The sequence below is a fragment of the Schistocerca americana genome, chromosome 4 (genome assembly GCF_021461395.2).
Source record: "Schistocerca americana isolate TAMUIC-IGC-003095 chromosome 4, iqSchAmer2.1, whole genome shotgun sequence".
Lineage (NCBI taxonomy): Eukaryota > Metazoa > Arthropoda > Insecta > Orthoptera > Acrididae > Schistocerca > Schistocerca americana.
Genome location: NC_060122.1, coordinates 828,029,041 through 828,046,979, shown reverse-complemented (window position 1 = coordinate 828,046,979; position 17,939 = coordinate 828,029,041). Strand labels below are relative to the sequence as shown.

The 17,939-nt window shown below is 39.6% G+C and overlaps 2 protein-coding genes across 2 annotated transcripts in view; one reads left to right on the top strand and one right to left on the bottom strand.

Annotated features, from left to right (window-relative positions):
- LOC124612485 (TM2 domain-containing protein CG11103) overlaps positions 1-13,294 on the top strand; it is a 35,592-nt gene extending 22,298 nt beyond the window's left edge. The window contains exons 3-4 of the mRNA XM_047140719.1: positions 2,931-3,046; positions 12,811-13,294. Of these exons, the coding sequence (XP_046996675.1) occupies positions 2,931-3,046; positions 12,811-13,024 (330 nt within the window). The 3' untranslated portion in view covers positions 13,025-13,294. The remainder of the gene's footprint in view (positions 1-2,930; positions 3,047-12,810) is intronic.
- Positions 13,085-17,939, bottom strand: part of LOC124612484 (dihydropteridine reductase) — a 62,119-nt gene continuing 57,264 nt past the window's right edge. The window contains exon 6 of the mRNA XM_047140718.1: positions 13,085-14,154. Coding sequence (XP_046996674.1) covers positions 14,055-14,154 — 100 coding nt within the window. The 3' untranslated portion in view covers positions 13,085-14,054. The remainder of the gene's footprint in view (positions 14,155-17,939) is intronic.

Sequence of the window (17,939 nt, the reverse complement as noted above, 5' to 3'; positions counted from 1 at the left end):
ATTTCCAGATCTGCGTTATTGGGTGAGGAATTATCAGACTCTCTTTGATAAATCAGGGGTTCACAATACAAAGGAAATAGCTATTCGGTTGGTATGGAATTTTGGGAATGGTAGACATCAAAGAAATTCAAAAGTGGATTGCTAGATTTTTTAGCTATAGGTTTTAGCAATGCTAAGTAGTGTGGAGAAGCTTTGGGAACATAAATGGGAATCCCTGGAGGAAAGAAGACATTCGTTTCGATGAATAGTATTGAGAAAATTAGAGAACCTGCATATGAAGCTGACTGCAGAATGATTCTTCTGCCACCTACATACATTCCACATAAGGACCACGAAGATGAGATCCAAGAGATAGAGTTCGTATGGATGAGTATAGGCAGTCTTATCTCCTTCACTCTATTTACGAGTGGAACAGGAAAGGAAATGATTAGTAGTGGTGCAGGGTACCATCCACCACACACCACATGGTGCCTTCCAGAGTATGTATGTAGATGAGGATATGAACTTACGCCAGCAATAGATAAGTTTCTCAGTACCCTGTGCAAAGAATTCTGGGGTGTATGTGTGCCTAACCTGTTACGCAGTGCTGCCTGGACTTCATCATCAGTGGACCTTGAGCCACTTAAGAGCTTCTTTCAGTGGGTTAAAAATGTGATACTCTGAAGCTGCCATGTCCAGGGAATATGGGTTGGGGGAGGAGGAAGCAGATGAACTTCAGGTATTTGGTTGTCTCTAAGGTGACTCTAGCACATGCCTTTCCTTCATATTACATTGCACAAACTTTCTTGAACATCAGTACATCATGAACAGTACGATGGGCTGATCAAACACTAATCTTCACCATAGTTGCAATGTCACTCACCATAAAATGCCTGTTTTCCCGTGTCAATTCTCACAGTGTTGTTCTTACAGACTGTGCATATAGTGCATCCTGGGTGTGATGTATCTTCAACACTTGTTACGCCCCGTTTGAACTTATATGCCAACTCGTACACTAGTGTTCAACTCAAACTGCTTCCACCCTATTGCACTGCCATCCAATAGTGAATTTGGGTTGGTTTCAACCCTTTAACTAATAGAAATGTAATGACACTACACTGCTTCATGTTGGTGCAAACCTGTAAGTGTGCCACCATCTTGTTTCACTGATTCCCAGCATTCTGTTCATGAGGCATGTGTACCAGGCCCATCTGACAATAGTTCTATGTCACACCTAAACATATCAAAGAAGCACAAACTTTGGCCAAGTTTTGTACTTCTTATAGCTTTTCTGGTTATTTATTAAATGGACCTTATATTTTTGCATTCATATGAAATAATGAATGCAGGAACAGTTGAATAGCATGAGTAATATATGCATGCTTCTAATCAATCTGAAAGGAGGATTCTTTCCATTTGGTCAGTGCTGAATGCTAACTGCTGTTGTACCCCAGAAGAGCATAGCTTTCAGTCACCTTTTCATCTCCAGTTATAAGACTGCAACAAAATGATTCTGTGCACATCGCACAGTGACAATTTAGTCGTACTTGTCTCAAACTTTGCTCCTTAATTGTGTGAAATTTTATAGTGACAATTTGTTTCAGTCACCTGGAACTCTTTCAGTTGCTGTACTGACAGTTTTATTCTTGTAAAATGTTTGTGCTTCTTACTCCAACTTAAGTGCAACTATTTTAAGGTGTCCGAATTAAGTTAATGCTGCATTACTTTTGTATTCTTTTACTGCTGATGTTGCAGAGGATTGTTACATAGCTTCTTTTTTAATTTTCAGGCAGTGCTATAAAAATGGATTTGTACTCTGTTTAGTTGTTAATTATGTTTTGAAGCATGCCGCATTGCTGCAGTAACATATCTGTGCAAGTGATGGTACTGCATTGAAACATGTCCAAGATCATGTTAATAAGACTGATGGTGAAACCTGTGAACTGCTGTTTATCAACTTTTTGGTTTTGCTGCCTAGTTGTCATTTTCCCTTACACAGTTGTATGAGGACTTCCCCTACCTGTGTTTGTCAAATATTGAGTACAGATGGATAGTTTAAATTCCAACTGAACTGTCAGTGGTATACACTTTTTTCCACCCTAGCAATTTTTCTGACACTATTTAACAATAAAATAGTTGGCCAAAATTGAAAAATCAACAGAAAGCCTATGTCAAAATGAAAAAAATTTAAGTATCAGAAATGCCTTTTGAAAATACCATTCTCCAGAACAAATGTTAATAGACGCTTATGAGCAGATATAGTGGACCGAGATTTTTCCCAACGTGGTTCAAGCAAACTGAGCACTGGATACCAAGCTGAACCCTCTGCCTGTGTTGATCAAATTATCTGCAGAAATTAGTTGCCTGCACCATGATGCTAGTATCTTTGTATTTCACATTTCTAACTGTCTACCTGTTTTGATCAAATTATCTGCAGAAATTAGTTGCCTGCACCATGATGCTAGTATCTTTGCATTTTACATTTTTAGCTCACAGGTGAGACACTTTTCAGACACACCTGATTAGATGGTTGGATGAGGTGGGCATAACGGTTGCATTCCTTACATCTTTGTCCAACAATGCGGAATGTCATATGTTAGACAGGTGTTGGGAAACAACTGCTACAGTGGCACATAGTGTATACCATTCATTTTGATTGGAATCCATCAGCAGGCAATGAAGTCTGAACTCGATACATGATGAAAACAAATCGAGATGTTATTGAAATATCATGTAAAAAGAAAATGACTACTCTGCAGTAAACCTAAAAGTTTTTAAACCATCAATTTTATCTGGAAAATTTGAAGGATCACTTTAACAGTTCCTTCTTTATTAATGGCTGAATATTGTTTATTAATGTTGTTGACAAATCTCAGAATTGCACAACTTATAATTTAACATATGTGAATTGTTCTGTCATGTTGATAGTGGACTTTTTATTCTATTTTCAGTTTGGTGGTTATAGGTATGAAGATGTTGAAAAAACAGTGTTGAAATGTACTGTTCTTCCATCAATTGAGTGTTATGGACCAAAAGAAATATACAGAGATGGCTTTCCTTGTATAACGTAAGAATTTTTCAAGAAACCTACTTGTATTAGACTACTTGAATACAGACTCTGCGAAATCTTATGGTATTATGTATTACACAGTTTGGCTAACCAGGTAGATATACAGTACCTTTGTAGGCATATACCAAGAAGATAAACTGACTTCTTGCAGTTATAATAGGCTGTCATAATCAAAAGACATACTATATAGTAATTGAAGGGGAAACATTTGCTGCTGGTCTGTTTGGAAAGTTGGACAATGACTGTTTAGCTATAAAGTTATCAATTTCAATTCAGTTCCTCCTTTCACCTCTTAGAGAGATACATTATTCCAAGTTGATAATCATATGTCTATGATGCCCACTATTAAGACCACGTAGTACACACCCCTCAAAGATGAAAAATGGGAGTTCATTTTCCACACTAGAACCAGCTGTATGTTGGTTGTAAATCAAATGAGGTCACTTCCGGTGGGAGGTACAACACTGATGTCAATGTGGAAATTCACTATGGGGAGCTGTTAGTTCATCCGTTTTTGGTTCGTCTTGAATTTTGCTGAAATGGTAATGTACAAGGAGTGTTCAATAAGTAATGCAGCACATTTTTTTTTTCAAAATCAGGTTGGTTTTATTCAGGATTCCAGTACACCATATTATTTTCCACTCTTTTGGCTGCAAAATCCAATTTTTCAACATAATCTCCATTCAGTGTGGTGGCCTTACACCACCTTACTTGGAGGGCCTGTTCACTGAGTGGTACCACTTCACTTGTTGATGTTGGGGTCAATGTCTTGCTGCATCAATAACATCTTCATCAACAATTTACTGCTTCCTGCAGAGTGCGTCCTTCATTGAGACAAACAGATGGAAGTTGCAAGGTGCGAGATCCGAATTGTAGGGTGGATGAGGAAGAACAGTCCAATGTTTGGTGAGCCCCTGTCAGGTGTGCAGACTTGTATGAGGCCTTGCGTTGTCAGAAGGAAGGAGAAGTTTTTGCATTTTTTTGTGGCAGTGAACATTCTGAATTTGTCCGTTCAGTTTCATAATTGTAGCACAATGGCAGTATGCGGTCAGTTGGCACACGGGAGATCGGACAGGTCTGTGTGACCTTGTTGGGATGATGGCAGACACTTCCCCCAACGACTCACCATGCTTCTGTTCACTGCAAAGTCTCCATAGACATACTGCAAGTGCCTATGAATGTCTGTAATGTTCTGGTTATCCACCAAACTAACCTCAGTGACAGCTCTCTTTTTGGAATGCATCTGTTACAATTGCCATTTTGAAGGCTACGTATAGATGCCACGTATCGGAATTTCATGAAACTATAGAGGCTGAAGCAGAAATATTCTACGTATGATGTCTCACAACAAAGTCCACATTTTTTTCAACTGAAATTGGCAGAGAAAAAAATGTGTTGCATTACTTATTGAATGCCCTCATGCTAATAATTCCAGAATGAATGGACAGACTTGAGATCGTTTTTATCTGGTAGATATGTCAATAAAAATGTTGAAATACAAAATTACACATTTGTATTCATATCCACAATTTTGTTTTTGTCTCAATCAATATAATTTTCAGTTTGTTTTTGTGACTATGCAATTTGATCTGCTACTAAGCATCATCAGATAATTAATCAAATTTGTTGTATATATCTGCTTCCACTGTCATTTGCCCATATTTTCATAGCAATCCTGAAATGCTACTCATAGCAGGATACACATGGATACAGTCTGTCTGGGGTGAAAACAAACTTTTATTGCTTTGAGCAAGTTCATTTTGCAGTGACACTCTACTTAGATCAATAGCAGTTGAAGTTTAGCAATTGCCCTATTCCAAACTGAACCATTTCTGTTTTGAGGATTGTCGTAGATGTTACTTTACTCTGTTGTTAATATTCACCAACTTTTTTTTTCTTTTATTTAATTTCATTGGAATTCGGTCTATGTAACACATTTCCAGCATCTTATTACATTAGTGTGTATAGGAGCTGGCAGTTATATGTATAGGTTACAATCTCATACAAAATGCATGATTATTTTCCAAGTTTCTGTATTTTTCTGATGTGGAGATATTGATGACATTTGTAAGAAATTGGCATTTCAGTTTGCATAATGTCTAGCACAGAGGTAGTGCTGATCACCATGCTATTCACTAGAAAAGAATATATGATTTAAAATCACCTTTTGATCTGGAATCATACGAAACATTTGGGGAGTTTTACTCCTTAATTTTTCTTTTCTGGGGCTGAACTGATAAATCAACTTCACTTCCAACAGAAACAGTTCTTATTGAACACTCTGCAGGAGTTCCATTGTTTCCATCAGTGCAGGAATCTTCATTCATTTTTCAACCTGAAAGTAACATATAGGTATTACTTTAAACTATGCAAGCAGACTGATTAAAATTTAATTTACACATATGTTTTGAATTAGGCCCAAATCTATAAGTCTGTTGTAAGATGCACTGTCAGAAAACCCCTTTTAGAGGTTTTTGGATCACAGTATTGTAACAGTGCAAGTGGCGTACATGAAATGATTACTGTATTACGAAAAGGATAGTTGCTACTCACCATATACGGGAGACGCTGAGTCGCAGATGGGCACAATAAAATGACTGTTGGAAGTGGTAACATTTACAGATCAATAACACATGCAGTTCTGAGGTACCAGGTATCAACTCGTGCTGATACATCCATATTAGTACACGGTGTAGCCCCCGTGGGCGGCAATGCGAGCACTGACTTCAGCATCCAGTCAGGCACAGATGGCGAATACTCTCCTGGGAAACATTACGCCACACCTGCTTGACCTGTTCACGTAGTTCTGTAAGAGTTGTCGATTGAATTTCACAAGTCACTTCTCGTCCCAGCATATCCCACACCTGCTCGATTGGAGACAGGTCCGGAGATCGTGCTGGCCGGGAAAGTTGCTGAACGTCTTGCAGAGCACATTGTGTTTAACGGGTAGTGTGTGGGCAAGTATGATCCTGTTGGAACAATACATCACCTTCCTGTTGCAGTAATGACAAGCGAATGGATCTAACAACATTCTGCATGTACCGAGCACTGGTTAGCGTCCCCCTCAGAAACACCGAGGGCGAACGAGAGTCGTAGCTTATCGCACCCCAGATTATAAGGCCTGGGCTGGGGCCAGTGTGTCTTGGATGAATGCGTGCTGCAGTGCAGTGCACACCAGGTCTGCGTTATACGTATTGCACGCAGGCAGAATCTACTTTCACCACTGAAGACCACAGCACGCCATTTCATCTTCTAAGTGAGCCTCCGAAAGCACCAATCTAGCCGTGCACGTCAGTGCTATGGCGAGAGTGGAAGACAGGCTAGAGGTATGTGTGCCTGTAGTCCTACTGCTGACGCGTCTGGGCTCACAAACCCTCCTACCTGTGGTAGTGGTACAATCTGCCACTGCTGCCCTTACAATATGATCATCTTGGCAGGTGTCTGCATTGTGTGGACATCCAGATCCTCATCTACGGTTGTGAAAATGTTCACATGACCACTGATACCAGCATCTTGGATAACTGGCACGGCACGTCCCACTGGTGTGGCAGTTCTCTAAAAGGACCGTGCTGCCACTCAGGAGGCCAAAATTATTTGAACCCATTCAAACTCGCTAATTTGGCTGTAGGAATCACGAGCATATCTCCGTGGCACGGTTGCCTGCTTGCTTCGCGCATTTGCACCACACTGAGCCTTCCGGCTGCGAGCATTCCGTATTAAAGGGTAGACGTAGATGGCACTCTGGTAACTATGCCGCCTGTTGACAGACGACGTTGAAACCGTATCGGTACATCTACTATACCACAGGTGGCATATGGCAGATCAAAATTAACGTTGTCTTTCCAGGTGTACTAAGTTTTTTTTCCCCCAGTGTATATTACAGCATATGAATCATACTCATTTATTAAATGATTGATAAGTGTTGTAAAGAGACTTTAATCAAACGTTTTCCTAAATGTCAGATGTGTTCAGTTTTTCTATGAGTGTTGGAACTTAAATAGTGGCAACTATTTATTCACAACCAATACAAAAGAGTTACATGTTTGCACCTGCTACTGTCCTTGAAAGCAGTCACCAGCATTGTGTAGAACCCGTTGCCAGCAATGTGGCAGGCATAGTATACCGTTACCAGTGCCTGTTCTGTTAATGGTGCAAATGGAACGGTCTACTGCCTGTCAAATCTCTGGAACAGTTCTGAAGCGAATGCCATGAAGTGGTTGCTTCATCTTTGGAATCAAATCAAAGTCACAAGGACTTAAGTGTGGGTAGTATGTCGGATGCTACAGAACTTCCCAGTCCCATCGACCGAACAGAGCAGCCACAGCATTGTCGTGCAAAATAATGGGTGGGTTGCGCAGAAAGTGTCGCCGCTTCTTTTGCAAAGCTGGTTGCAGGTGATGCTCCAAAAACAAACAGTAATACTGTGCATTGATGGTCTGCCATGGAGGAACATAATCCATTAGGGTAACACCACCACAGTCGTACACGAGAATCACCATAACTTTAGACCGCTCCATTCACATCATCAACAGAATAGGCTCTGCTAATGGTACACTATGCCTTCCACATCTCTGGCAATGGGTTTTACACAATGCTGGTGACTACTTTGAAGGAAAAGGTGCAAACATGTAACTCTTTTGTGTCGGTTGTGAATAAATAGTTGCCACTATTTACTTTCCAAACCTCTTATGTAACTGTTAGTGTAGAATGTCATCATTTTTTCCCAGCAGTAAGTACTACAATAAATCACAATCAATCACTAATTTCAGAAATGTGCATTTACTTCCACGAGCTGTTCACTAGTGACAAAGGGACCGCACCTTTTCATGTTTGCCGATTTCCTCCACATTTATAGTATATACAGGACTTGGCCAGAAATGAAGGTGACAGAAGGGGGAGCTCCAGATGGTCTACCGTTTAGAAAAAAAATAGCATTTGCTGTGCAGTCCGGGTGAGGCATGAGCCATATTTGTTAGCGTCGTTTCAAGGTAGTGGTTGGCACAGTGGGAAGGGTGCAGGATGGTAACCTGAGGGGAGGGTCGCGGCGCCGAGGTGCTATGTGGAAACTATTTTATACTTTTTTGTTTTCAATTTTTACATTGTTGTTGTTGTTGTGGTCTTCAGTCCTGAGACTGGTTTGATGCAGCTCTCCATGCTACTCTATCCTGTGCAAGCTTCTTCATCTCCCAGTACCTACTGCAACCTACATCCTTCTGAATCTGCTTAGTGTACTCATCTCTTGGCCTCCCTCTACGATTTTTACCCTCCACGCTGCCCTCCAGTACTAAATTGGTGATCCCTTGAGGCCTCAGAACATGTCCTACCAACCGATCTCTTCTTCTGGTCAAGTTGTGCCACAACTTCTCTTCTCCCCAATCCTATTCAATACTTCCTCATTAGTTATGTGATCTACCCATCTAATCTTCAGCATTCTTCTGTAGCACCACATTTCGAAAGCTTCTATTCTCTTCTTGTCCAAACTATTTATCGTCCATGTTTCACTTCCGTACATGGCTACACTCCATACAAATACTTTCAGAAATGACTTCCTGACACTTAAATCTATACTCGATGTTAACAAATTTCTCTTCTTCAGAAACGCTTTCCTTGCCATTGACAGTCTACATTTTATATCCTCTCTACTTCGACCATCATCAGTTATTTTGCTCCCCAAATAGCAAAACTCCTTTACTACTTTAAGTGTCTCATTTCCTAATCTAATTCCCTCAGCATCACCCGACTTAATTCGACTACATTCCATTATCCTTGTTTTGCTTTTGTTGCTGTTCATCTTATATCCTCCTTTCAAGACACTGTCCATTCCATTCAACTGCTCTTCCAAGTCCTTTGCTGTCTCTGACAGAATTACAATGTCATCGGCGAACCTCAAAGTTTTTATTTCTTCTCCATGAATTTTAATACCTACTCCGAATTTTTCTTTTGTTTCCTTTACTGCTTGCTCAATATACAGATTGAACAACATCGGGGAGAGGGTACAACCCTGTCTTACTCCCTTCCCAACCACTGCTTTTTACATTACTTACATTGAAAATAAACGAAACTAATGCTCAGTATATTGTATTCATCAGTATTTTCATAAAAGGCATGGAAAGGAAAGATGAACACAAAATATAGGAATGTTGTCATTACTTCATCAAAATCTGGGAAAGTTATAACAGTCCTACACAAAGAAGTTTTGACTGGTGTGTGCAAGAGATACATACAGGAGAACAAATTTCTTCTGTTAACTGACTGAGGACAAACAAATCCATAATTATATGGCGAGATTTTCGAAGACAGGAGGATTGTCATCATGCAGTGTTAAAGTGATTCCCCCAAATGCAAAATGCTAGTTGCACATGTGCGATGTCTGTTTTTGTCGCCAGGTAAAGAATTTGACCAGGAACCTTCAAAACTTCTAAAAACACATCCTGTGTAGACTTCATCAAAATACATTCTGCTGCACATCACTGGACTATCTTCGCCGATGTTTGCTGACACGATGTGTTGCATATGGATTGCTGCCAAACTGTGCAGTGAGGGAGAACCTTTTATGAATTTAAGAGCTGAGTTTGTTTTTCTACATAAACTTTAAAACAGCCTTGTAACTGTAAAAATGCTGCATTTTATAATATGCATAACATGCCAAGAAAATGACTGCTTTCCCTGTTTTTATGATATTATCCCTGAAAGTGTAAATCATCAAGTATAAAATAAAGCAAGCACCTAATTTTGTGTTCGAAGTCTTGTGTGCAGCTTATAGTTGCGTCCTCAAAAATTATGTGCAATTCTAAAGTTTTCTGACCAAGCCTTGCATATCCCATAAATTTGGTTGAAGTTGGCGATGACAAGTAGGTGCGATCCCCTTGTGAGTTGCAACCTACTTGTGCATGGTATGCTCAAACAAAATACTTTAACTTTTATTTTCTCCACACTGCAGTGACATGTGGCTTTCCTTCCATCTTTAAAAACAATTAAGGTGTATTAGCTACATTTAGTATATACCAATGTATCATCTAAAGTGAACCAAATAGCAAACCCTTCAAATTTTATACTGCAGAGTATTTGGGAATTGAGTGTCACAGCAACTGTGACCCATATCACAAAAATACACACTTCATCATCAAGGTGTGATATGAAGCTATAAGGGGGGGGGGGGAACACAATTTTATATGCCAATTATTTTCCCCAGAATCGAATCAGAGTCACAGTAGTGAAGAAGACGTGCAAATACGAAACAAATCTTTTTAAGTTTTTAAAGGAAAAGAGCCTCTGCTGAAAAACTAACTCTAGTAGTTGATGTTAGTTTGCTTCATTTATTTACAGTATTTTTTCTGTTAAGTGAGCTTTTATTGTTTACAGCAAGAAAATCGAAAAATTCGTTTTTCACATGTACTGTTATCAGCCACTTCATGCGAATCGCTACTTGCTTTCCTGTGTCATCTTTTGTTTTACTACTGCTCATCATCTTTCTAACCTTTACAGTACATTAAACAGCTGTTTCCTTGTAAGATAAGCCCAGCAGCTAAAATGCACAATTAATAAAAGAGAAAACATATCCATTCGCCTTTCACTTCAAACACAGATATTTACTCAGTTTCAATATGACAGACTTTGTGCATTCACCCTAAATTTTGCCACATGGATTTCAGCTGAGTTCCCATTCTGTATACTCTCTAGTCTCTTGTACAGTGCTGACAGCTTGTGCAAAATGTTGGATTTTGAATTCTGGCAACAATCAAGTTTCTAACCAAGGTTCCCGTGTCAGAGACCATGAACGACTATGGTGTGACCTTCCACGATGACTTGAGGTATCCTTCATTTGCCTGTGACGTCATGGCCGACAAGCAATGTTTTGTGTATATATTCCTCACCAGATGCAGGTATTATTGAAGATCTTTAGATATGATAGGTGTTGATGGAGCCACAGCTCGTGTCCTTTCGAGAACCCAAGTTATGTCTCTGTGCTCCTTTAATTTTGTCTTATTTATAGTAGCACCATATTAATTCAAAGCATAAAAAAAGCCCCAACTGGGACATGAAACCTCACTCAGCCATGTTCATTCTTGACAAACCTTCTAAGCTACTAATATATACACTGAAGCACCAAAGAAACTGGTAAAGGCATGCGTATTCGGATACAGAGATATGTAAATAGGCAGAATATGGTGCTGTGGCAGACAACGCCCATATAAGACAAGAAGTGTCTGGCACAGTTGTTAGGTTGGTTGCTGCTGCTGCAATGGCAGGTTATTGCGATTTAAGTGAGTTTGAACATGGTGTTATATTCAGCACACGAGCTATGGGACACAGCATCTCCGAGGTAGTGATGAAGTGGGGATTTTCCCATACGACCATTTTACGAGCGTACTGTGAATGTCAGGAATTTGGTAAAACATCAAATCTTTGTCGCTGTGGCTTGAAAAAGATCCTGCAAGAACAGGACCAACGATGACTGAAGAGAATCATTCAACATGACTCAAGTGCAACCCTTCTGCAAATTGTTGCAGATTTCAGTGCTGGACCATCAACAAGTGTCAGCACGCGAATGACTCAATGAAACGTCATCGATATGGCCTTTTGTAACCAAAGGCCCATTCATGTACCCTTGATGACTACTTAACACAAAGCTTTATGTCTCGCTTGGACCTGTCAACACTGAAATTGGGCTGTTGATAATTGGAAACATGTTGCCTGGTCGGACAAATCTTGTTTCAAATTGTATCAAGTGTATAGAGACAACCTCACGAATCCATGGACCCTGCATGTCAGCAAGGGACTGTTCATGCTGGCGGAGGCTCCGTGATGATGTGCAGTTAGTGGTATGGGACCCGTGATACAACTCTTGACAGGTGACACACACGTAAGCATCCTCTCTGATCGTCTGTGTCCATTGTGCATTCCAACGGATTTGGGCAATTCCAGCAGGACAATGCAACACCCCGCACATCCAGAATTGCTACAGAGTGGCTCCAGGAAGACTCTTCTGAGATTAAACACTTCTACTGGCCACCAAACTCCCCAGACATGAACATTATTGAGCATATCTGGGATGCCTTGCAACATGCTGTTCAGAAGAGATATCCACACCTCATGATTTATGGACAGCCCTGCGGGGTTCATGGTGCCAATTTCCTCCAGCACTACTACAGTCCATGCCACATCATATTGCGGCACTTCTGCATGCCCGCGGGGGCCCCAACATGTTAGGGAGGTCTACCAGTTTCTTTGGCTCTTCAGTACACATTGGTTTCACTGATATTGAAACATTAATTGGCCACTGTCCTGACTTGCACTCCACCACAGATCATGTGTCTTTTCCAGGTTTCTAAGCATAGGAATTGTGCAGTATTCAAGATATAAACCAATTTGTAGGTTTCATGTACACACTGTAATAGGATTGGCCTATGGCCATATTTTTCATGTACTGTTTAGATTATCATAATGTATACTCTCATTGAAAATCTTGACTGAAATGAGTCATGGCACTTGGTGATTTGCAGAATATGAGAAAATGGAAAGTATGTGTGCACAAGTTGACTAATTGAGGCTCTGCCTTATGTAAAATGAGAATTTTTTGAAAAAGATTCTGGGGAAAAGCAACCTCTAAGGAGAGGGTTTACAAAATGTGGTTGTCAGATTCCATATTTCAACTTAGATTTTACAGATAACTATTTGACAGTCAACAGAATTATCTCAAACATGTAATGTGTGTAAAGTGGTTTTGTGACTACATTAAACATTGTCCATTTTTTTTCCAGGTACAGTGGTCATTATTTTGCAACAACCTTGATCTACAGCATCCTCTTGGGGTTTTTGGGAATGGATAGGTTTTGTCTTGGTCAGACTGGAACAGCAGTTGGAAAGTTGCTGACACTTGGAGGTGTTGGAATATGGTGGATTGTAGATATAATTCTTTTAGTCACTAATCAACTTCAACCAGAAGATGGAAGTAATTGGAATCCATATGTTTAACCACTTCAAGTGCATTTCTTTAGCTGCTGTGTCATCTATACATTAACATTACATAACACATTTTGAATGCCACCAAAATATATTTTATTTTCCAAGTCTAATAACATGTACAGTAACCTGTGATAAATGATACAGCACAAATATATTTATTTGGACTGATGTACAGGTATCTTTAACTGTATATACGAAGAAATAAACTGTACTTTCAAGATGGAGTACATAAAAACTATGTAAATGCTTATACAAAAATAAAGTTTTTTATCAAAATTATACAAAATGTGAGCTATTCTTTAAAATATTGCACAATAATAAACTATTAATAGTACCAACATAATATGTAGGAACACATCACTTAACCCTGTCCATTACTGCAAGGTTCAAATTAAGGAATGTGGAAGCACAAGTTAAAAAAACCTTTTATTTTCCTTTGCTTCTCGATTGCAGTGAAATCAATTTTACAGCTAACAAAAAATATTTCAAATATAGTAGGTCATATCACAGAAATCTGTCTTGTTGCTTTTAATTTTTTTTTTTTCAACTGGAATCTGCTGTGACAAATTTATCATATTTCACAAGTTACTACTAAGCAGAAATAATATCTTTACCCACAGTTCAGGTGGTGACTTTTAAATCTGAGACATTGCAAGACTAAAGCACCCGTACTAATGTAATTTATCTTCAACAGTTGGAATTTTAATTTCTTTCCTACAATTTTACTCCAGTTTATAAGGGTGATACACACAACAAATAGTAATCGAACAGTATAACAAGAAGCTAAGTACAAAACTTTTTTCCACAACAGCATCTACTCGAGCTTATTCACCATCCTTACTGTGATTTTATAATTGTATTGCCACCTGATGGGATAAATAGAACAGGATTGAGGTTTTTAAATAAAACACTTCTCAAACGCGTACAGCAACTGTCAAAAGTAAATACCAAGCATGTTTGAAGCAATAAACCCTAAGACAGAAAAATGTATCTGAGATTCTTCTTATGTTGGACCCATTTGTAAATGTGTAGTTATCATTCAGACAGTCTGTAAATCAGTTTTGAAATTCTTAGTGACAAGCTGAATGAGGCTTCCATTTTCTGGTCTTTCTTCACCACATGCCCAGCGATAGAACATCCTGGAATATATTAAAGCAGATTTTAAGTTTTTATTGCAGGTAATATCAGTTTCTCTATTACAGTGTGCATGAGAAGGCTGGAAAATCATTCCTGACAGCATTGTACTTCATGTAGATGTTATTTCTATAATTTACTAAAGTGGTGTGTCACGTTACATTTACTTCTGAGACACTATACAGAAATTAGAAAGTATTTTCATATATTCAAACATGCAATACAATTATATTGAGAACTGTTTTACATACTTTCTAATTTTCATACTAACCTGGATATAGCCCATAAAATCTCCACATTATTTTCACCAACTGTACGCACATTTATACGGAATTTACGAATACAAGTGGCATCATCATACAAAGTCGAAAGAGATGCTGAGCCGCGATAGGCACAATAAAAAGATTCACACAATCATAGCTTTCAGGCATTAAGGCCTTTGTCAGCTGTACACACACACACACACACACACACACACACACACACACACACACACACACACACACACACGTTCTGCGTATCACAGGCTTTGCAACCATGCTGCAGATGAATGTATACTTTTTTCTGACATTTACATGTAATAGTTCACTAGCAAAGTTTTCTTAAATTACATATTGACTGAGAAATCAGCTGGAGGCATACACAGAGTAAAAACATTCTTCCCCTTCGCATTCTGTAAATAGCAATAAGGCAGACAAACTTGGTAAATTGTAGATTTTGCTAAACACCGAATTTTAATTTGTAAAAGGCAGAGCCATGCCCCGAAGGCATAATTCTGTCTGGTGTTTGTGACATGACACTGTAAAGAGTAAAGAAGTTACACTGTGTCCCAAGAGTGGACCCAGGATCTGAGATAGAGTAGATGGAATGCAACAGTTACAGAATGAAACTATAAGAAACAGTTTTCCTGTAGATTTATCACCACATATATTAAAAATTCAGAGACTGAGATATGTATATATTTTGGTGTCAGGTCGGTGATATATATTAAAAAAAGATGCTGTGACTTACCAAATGAGAAAGCGCTGGTAGATAGAGACACACACACACACACACACACACACACACACACACACACACACACACACACAAATTTCAAGCTTTCGCAACCCACAGTTGCTTTATCAGGAAAGAGGGAAGGAGAGGGAAAGACGAAAGGATGTGGGTTTTAAGGGAGAGGGTAAGGAGTCATTCCAATCCCGGGAGCGGAAAGACTTACCTTAGGGGGAAAAAGGGACAGGTAGAGGGAAACATTCCACGCGGGAAAATTATATTTAAAAATAAGGATGATGTGACTTACCTTACGAAAGCGCTGGCAGGTCGATAGAAACACAAACAGACACATACATACACACAAAATTCAAGCTTTCGCAACAAACTGTTGCCTCATCAGGAAAGAGGGAAGGAGAGGGAAAGACGAAAGGAAGTGGCTTTTAAGGGAGAGGGTAAGGAGTCATTCCAATCCCGGGAGCGGAAAGACTTGCCTTAGGGGGGAAAAAGGACGGGTATACACTGGCGCGCGTGCCCACACACACACACACACACACACACACACACACACACACACACATCCATCCACACATATACAGACGCAAGCTGATATGTCTGCTTGTGTCTGTATATGTGTGGATGGATATGTGTGTGTGTGTGTGTGTGTGTGTGTGTGTGTGTGTGTGTGCGAGTGTATACCCGTCCTTTTTTCCCCCTAAGGTAAGTCTTTCCGCTCCCGGGATTGGAATGACTCCTTACCCTCTCCGTTAAAACCCACATCCTTTCGCCTTTCCCTCTCCTTCCCTCTTTCCTGATGAGGCAACAGTTTGTTGCGAAAGCTTGAATTTTGTGTGTATGTTTGTGTGTCTGTCGACCTGCCAGCACTTTCATTTGGTAAGTCACATCATCTTTGTTTTTAGACACACACACACACACACACACACACACACACACACACACACACACACACAGGATGTTACAAAAAGGTACGGCCAAACTTTCAGGAAACATTCCTCACACACAAATAAAGAAAAGATGTTATGTGGACATGTGTCTGGAAGTGCTTAATTTCCATGTTAGAGCTCATTTTAGTTTCGTCAGTATGTACGGATGAAGCTTCATTCCAACGTGATCAAATTGTAAATTTTCACAATCAACATGTGTGGGCTGACGAGAATCCGCACGCAATTGTGCATTCACGTCATCAACACAGATTTTCTGTGAAAGTTTGGGCAGGCATTGTTGGTGATGTATTGATTGAGCACCATGTTCTTCCACCTACACTCAATGGAGCACGTTATCATGATTTCATACGGGATACTCTACCTGTGCTACTAGAGCTACCAACTGTCTACCACACTGAAAATTCTGCCCCATGTGTAACATGCTGTCAACATGTATTGAACTATGTCCGTTTCATTGTCCCCGCTATTAATGTCTGGAATACTTTTCACAGCATGAGGGATGTCATAAGCCTCTCGACCTCACCTCTCCCAACATCTGAAGAGGCACAAAGCTCACTGAACAACTGCAAATAAGTACTCACCGAATAATCTGAAAATAACTCCACTACGTAAACATGAGTTCATTGAAATTATTTTGTATACTCATGTGAGAGAACTGGACAGGAAATGCTGGGGAGATCCAGTCGGTCTCTAAACTGAAAAGCAAGCGGTGTTCATGGTGTAGGACAGGGGTTCCCAACAAAATTTTCTCGAGGACCCCCCTCATCAAGCATGATTGGTACCTTGTCATATCATATTACAGTATCAAGTACCTAAAAAAGCCAAATTAAGCCTTTTTATACTTTTTCTATTTTTGGTACTTAGAAAAAACACTGACATATTCATTATTGAAAAAATATTGAGTGGCCAAAACAAAAAAATCTGTTAGCATACGAAATATATTTAATATATTTTTTATTCTAATAGCCTCTTGCGGACCCCTGGGGGTCCGCGGACCACCTGTTGGAAACCACTGGTGTAGGACATTGTCCTCCTCAGAAGAACATTACAGCTGCCGTAAAGGATGAATGAGAATCAATTTACCCTCTAACAGTGTAGAACAGTGTGCGGTGACTGATGTAGAATTTGTACATACGCTTTTCTTGTATTATAACACTAACTGCACCTAACAACTCTTTAATGTATTTAATTTAGTGTTGACACTTTATGGAAAATAACTACCACACTGGGAGTGTGTGTACACTACGTTGCAAGTGATTCACAAGGCGAGCTGACAGAAGGCCACTATAACTTTGTGAAATAGCCCGAGGTTTCTTTTTCTGACTTAGTAGGATAAAGAGAATGGGGAATTGCCTCTTCGATCATCATTTTACAGACCTACGAAAGAGGGAAGTGTATGATCACAACTCGGCGACCTACCTTACCTCACGCTTCGAACCTCCTCCCCCACCTTTCCACCCCTCCAGATACACAATTTATCACATAATATGGTTCTATTGCACGCACATGAGGTACAGAGATTAATATTTGTTCTTAACCCACTTCAGCTAACAATGAACATCAGTTTTATACCATTAAAACATAGTCTCTGATTTTTCCATTCCCTTCAACACAGTAATTTGCCTGAAGCTGCAGTTTTTGAGATATTCCAGAAAAACATAAAAGAAAAACTGGCCTTTAAATGCTGTCCATCGTCACGCTCACACCCAACCAGTAAGGATTTTTAATATGTTGCTCATTACATTCTCTCCTACCACTGTACAAAACTTTGTGACTACAAAAACCAACATTAGATGCATGGCAGAGCGCACATCCCATTGTACCACATACAGTAT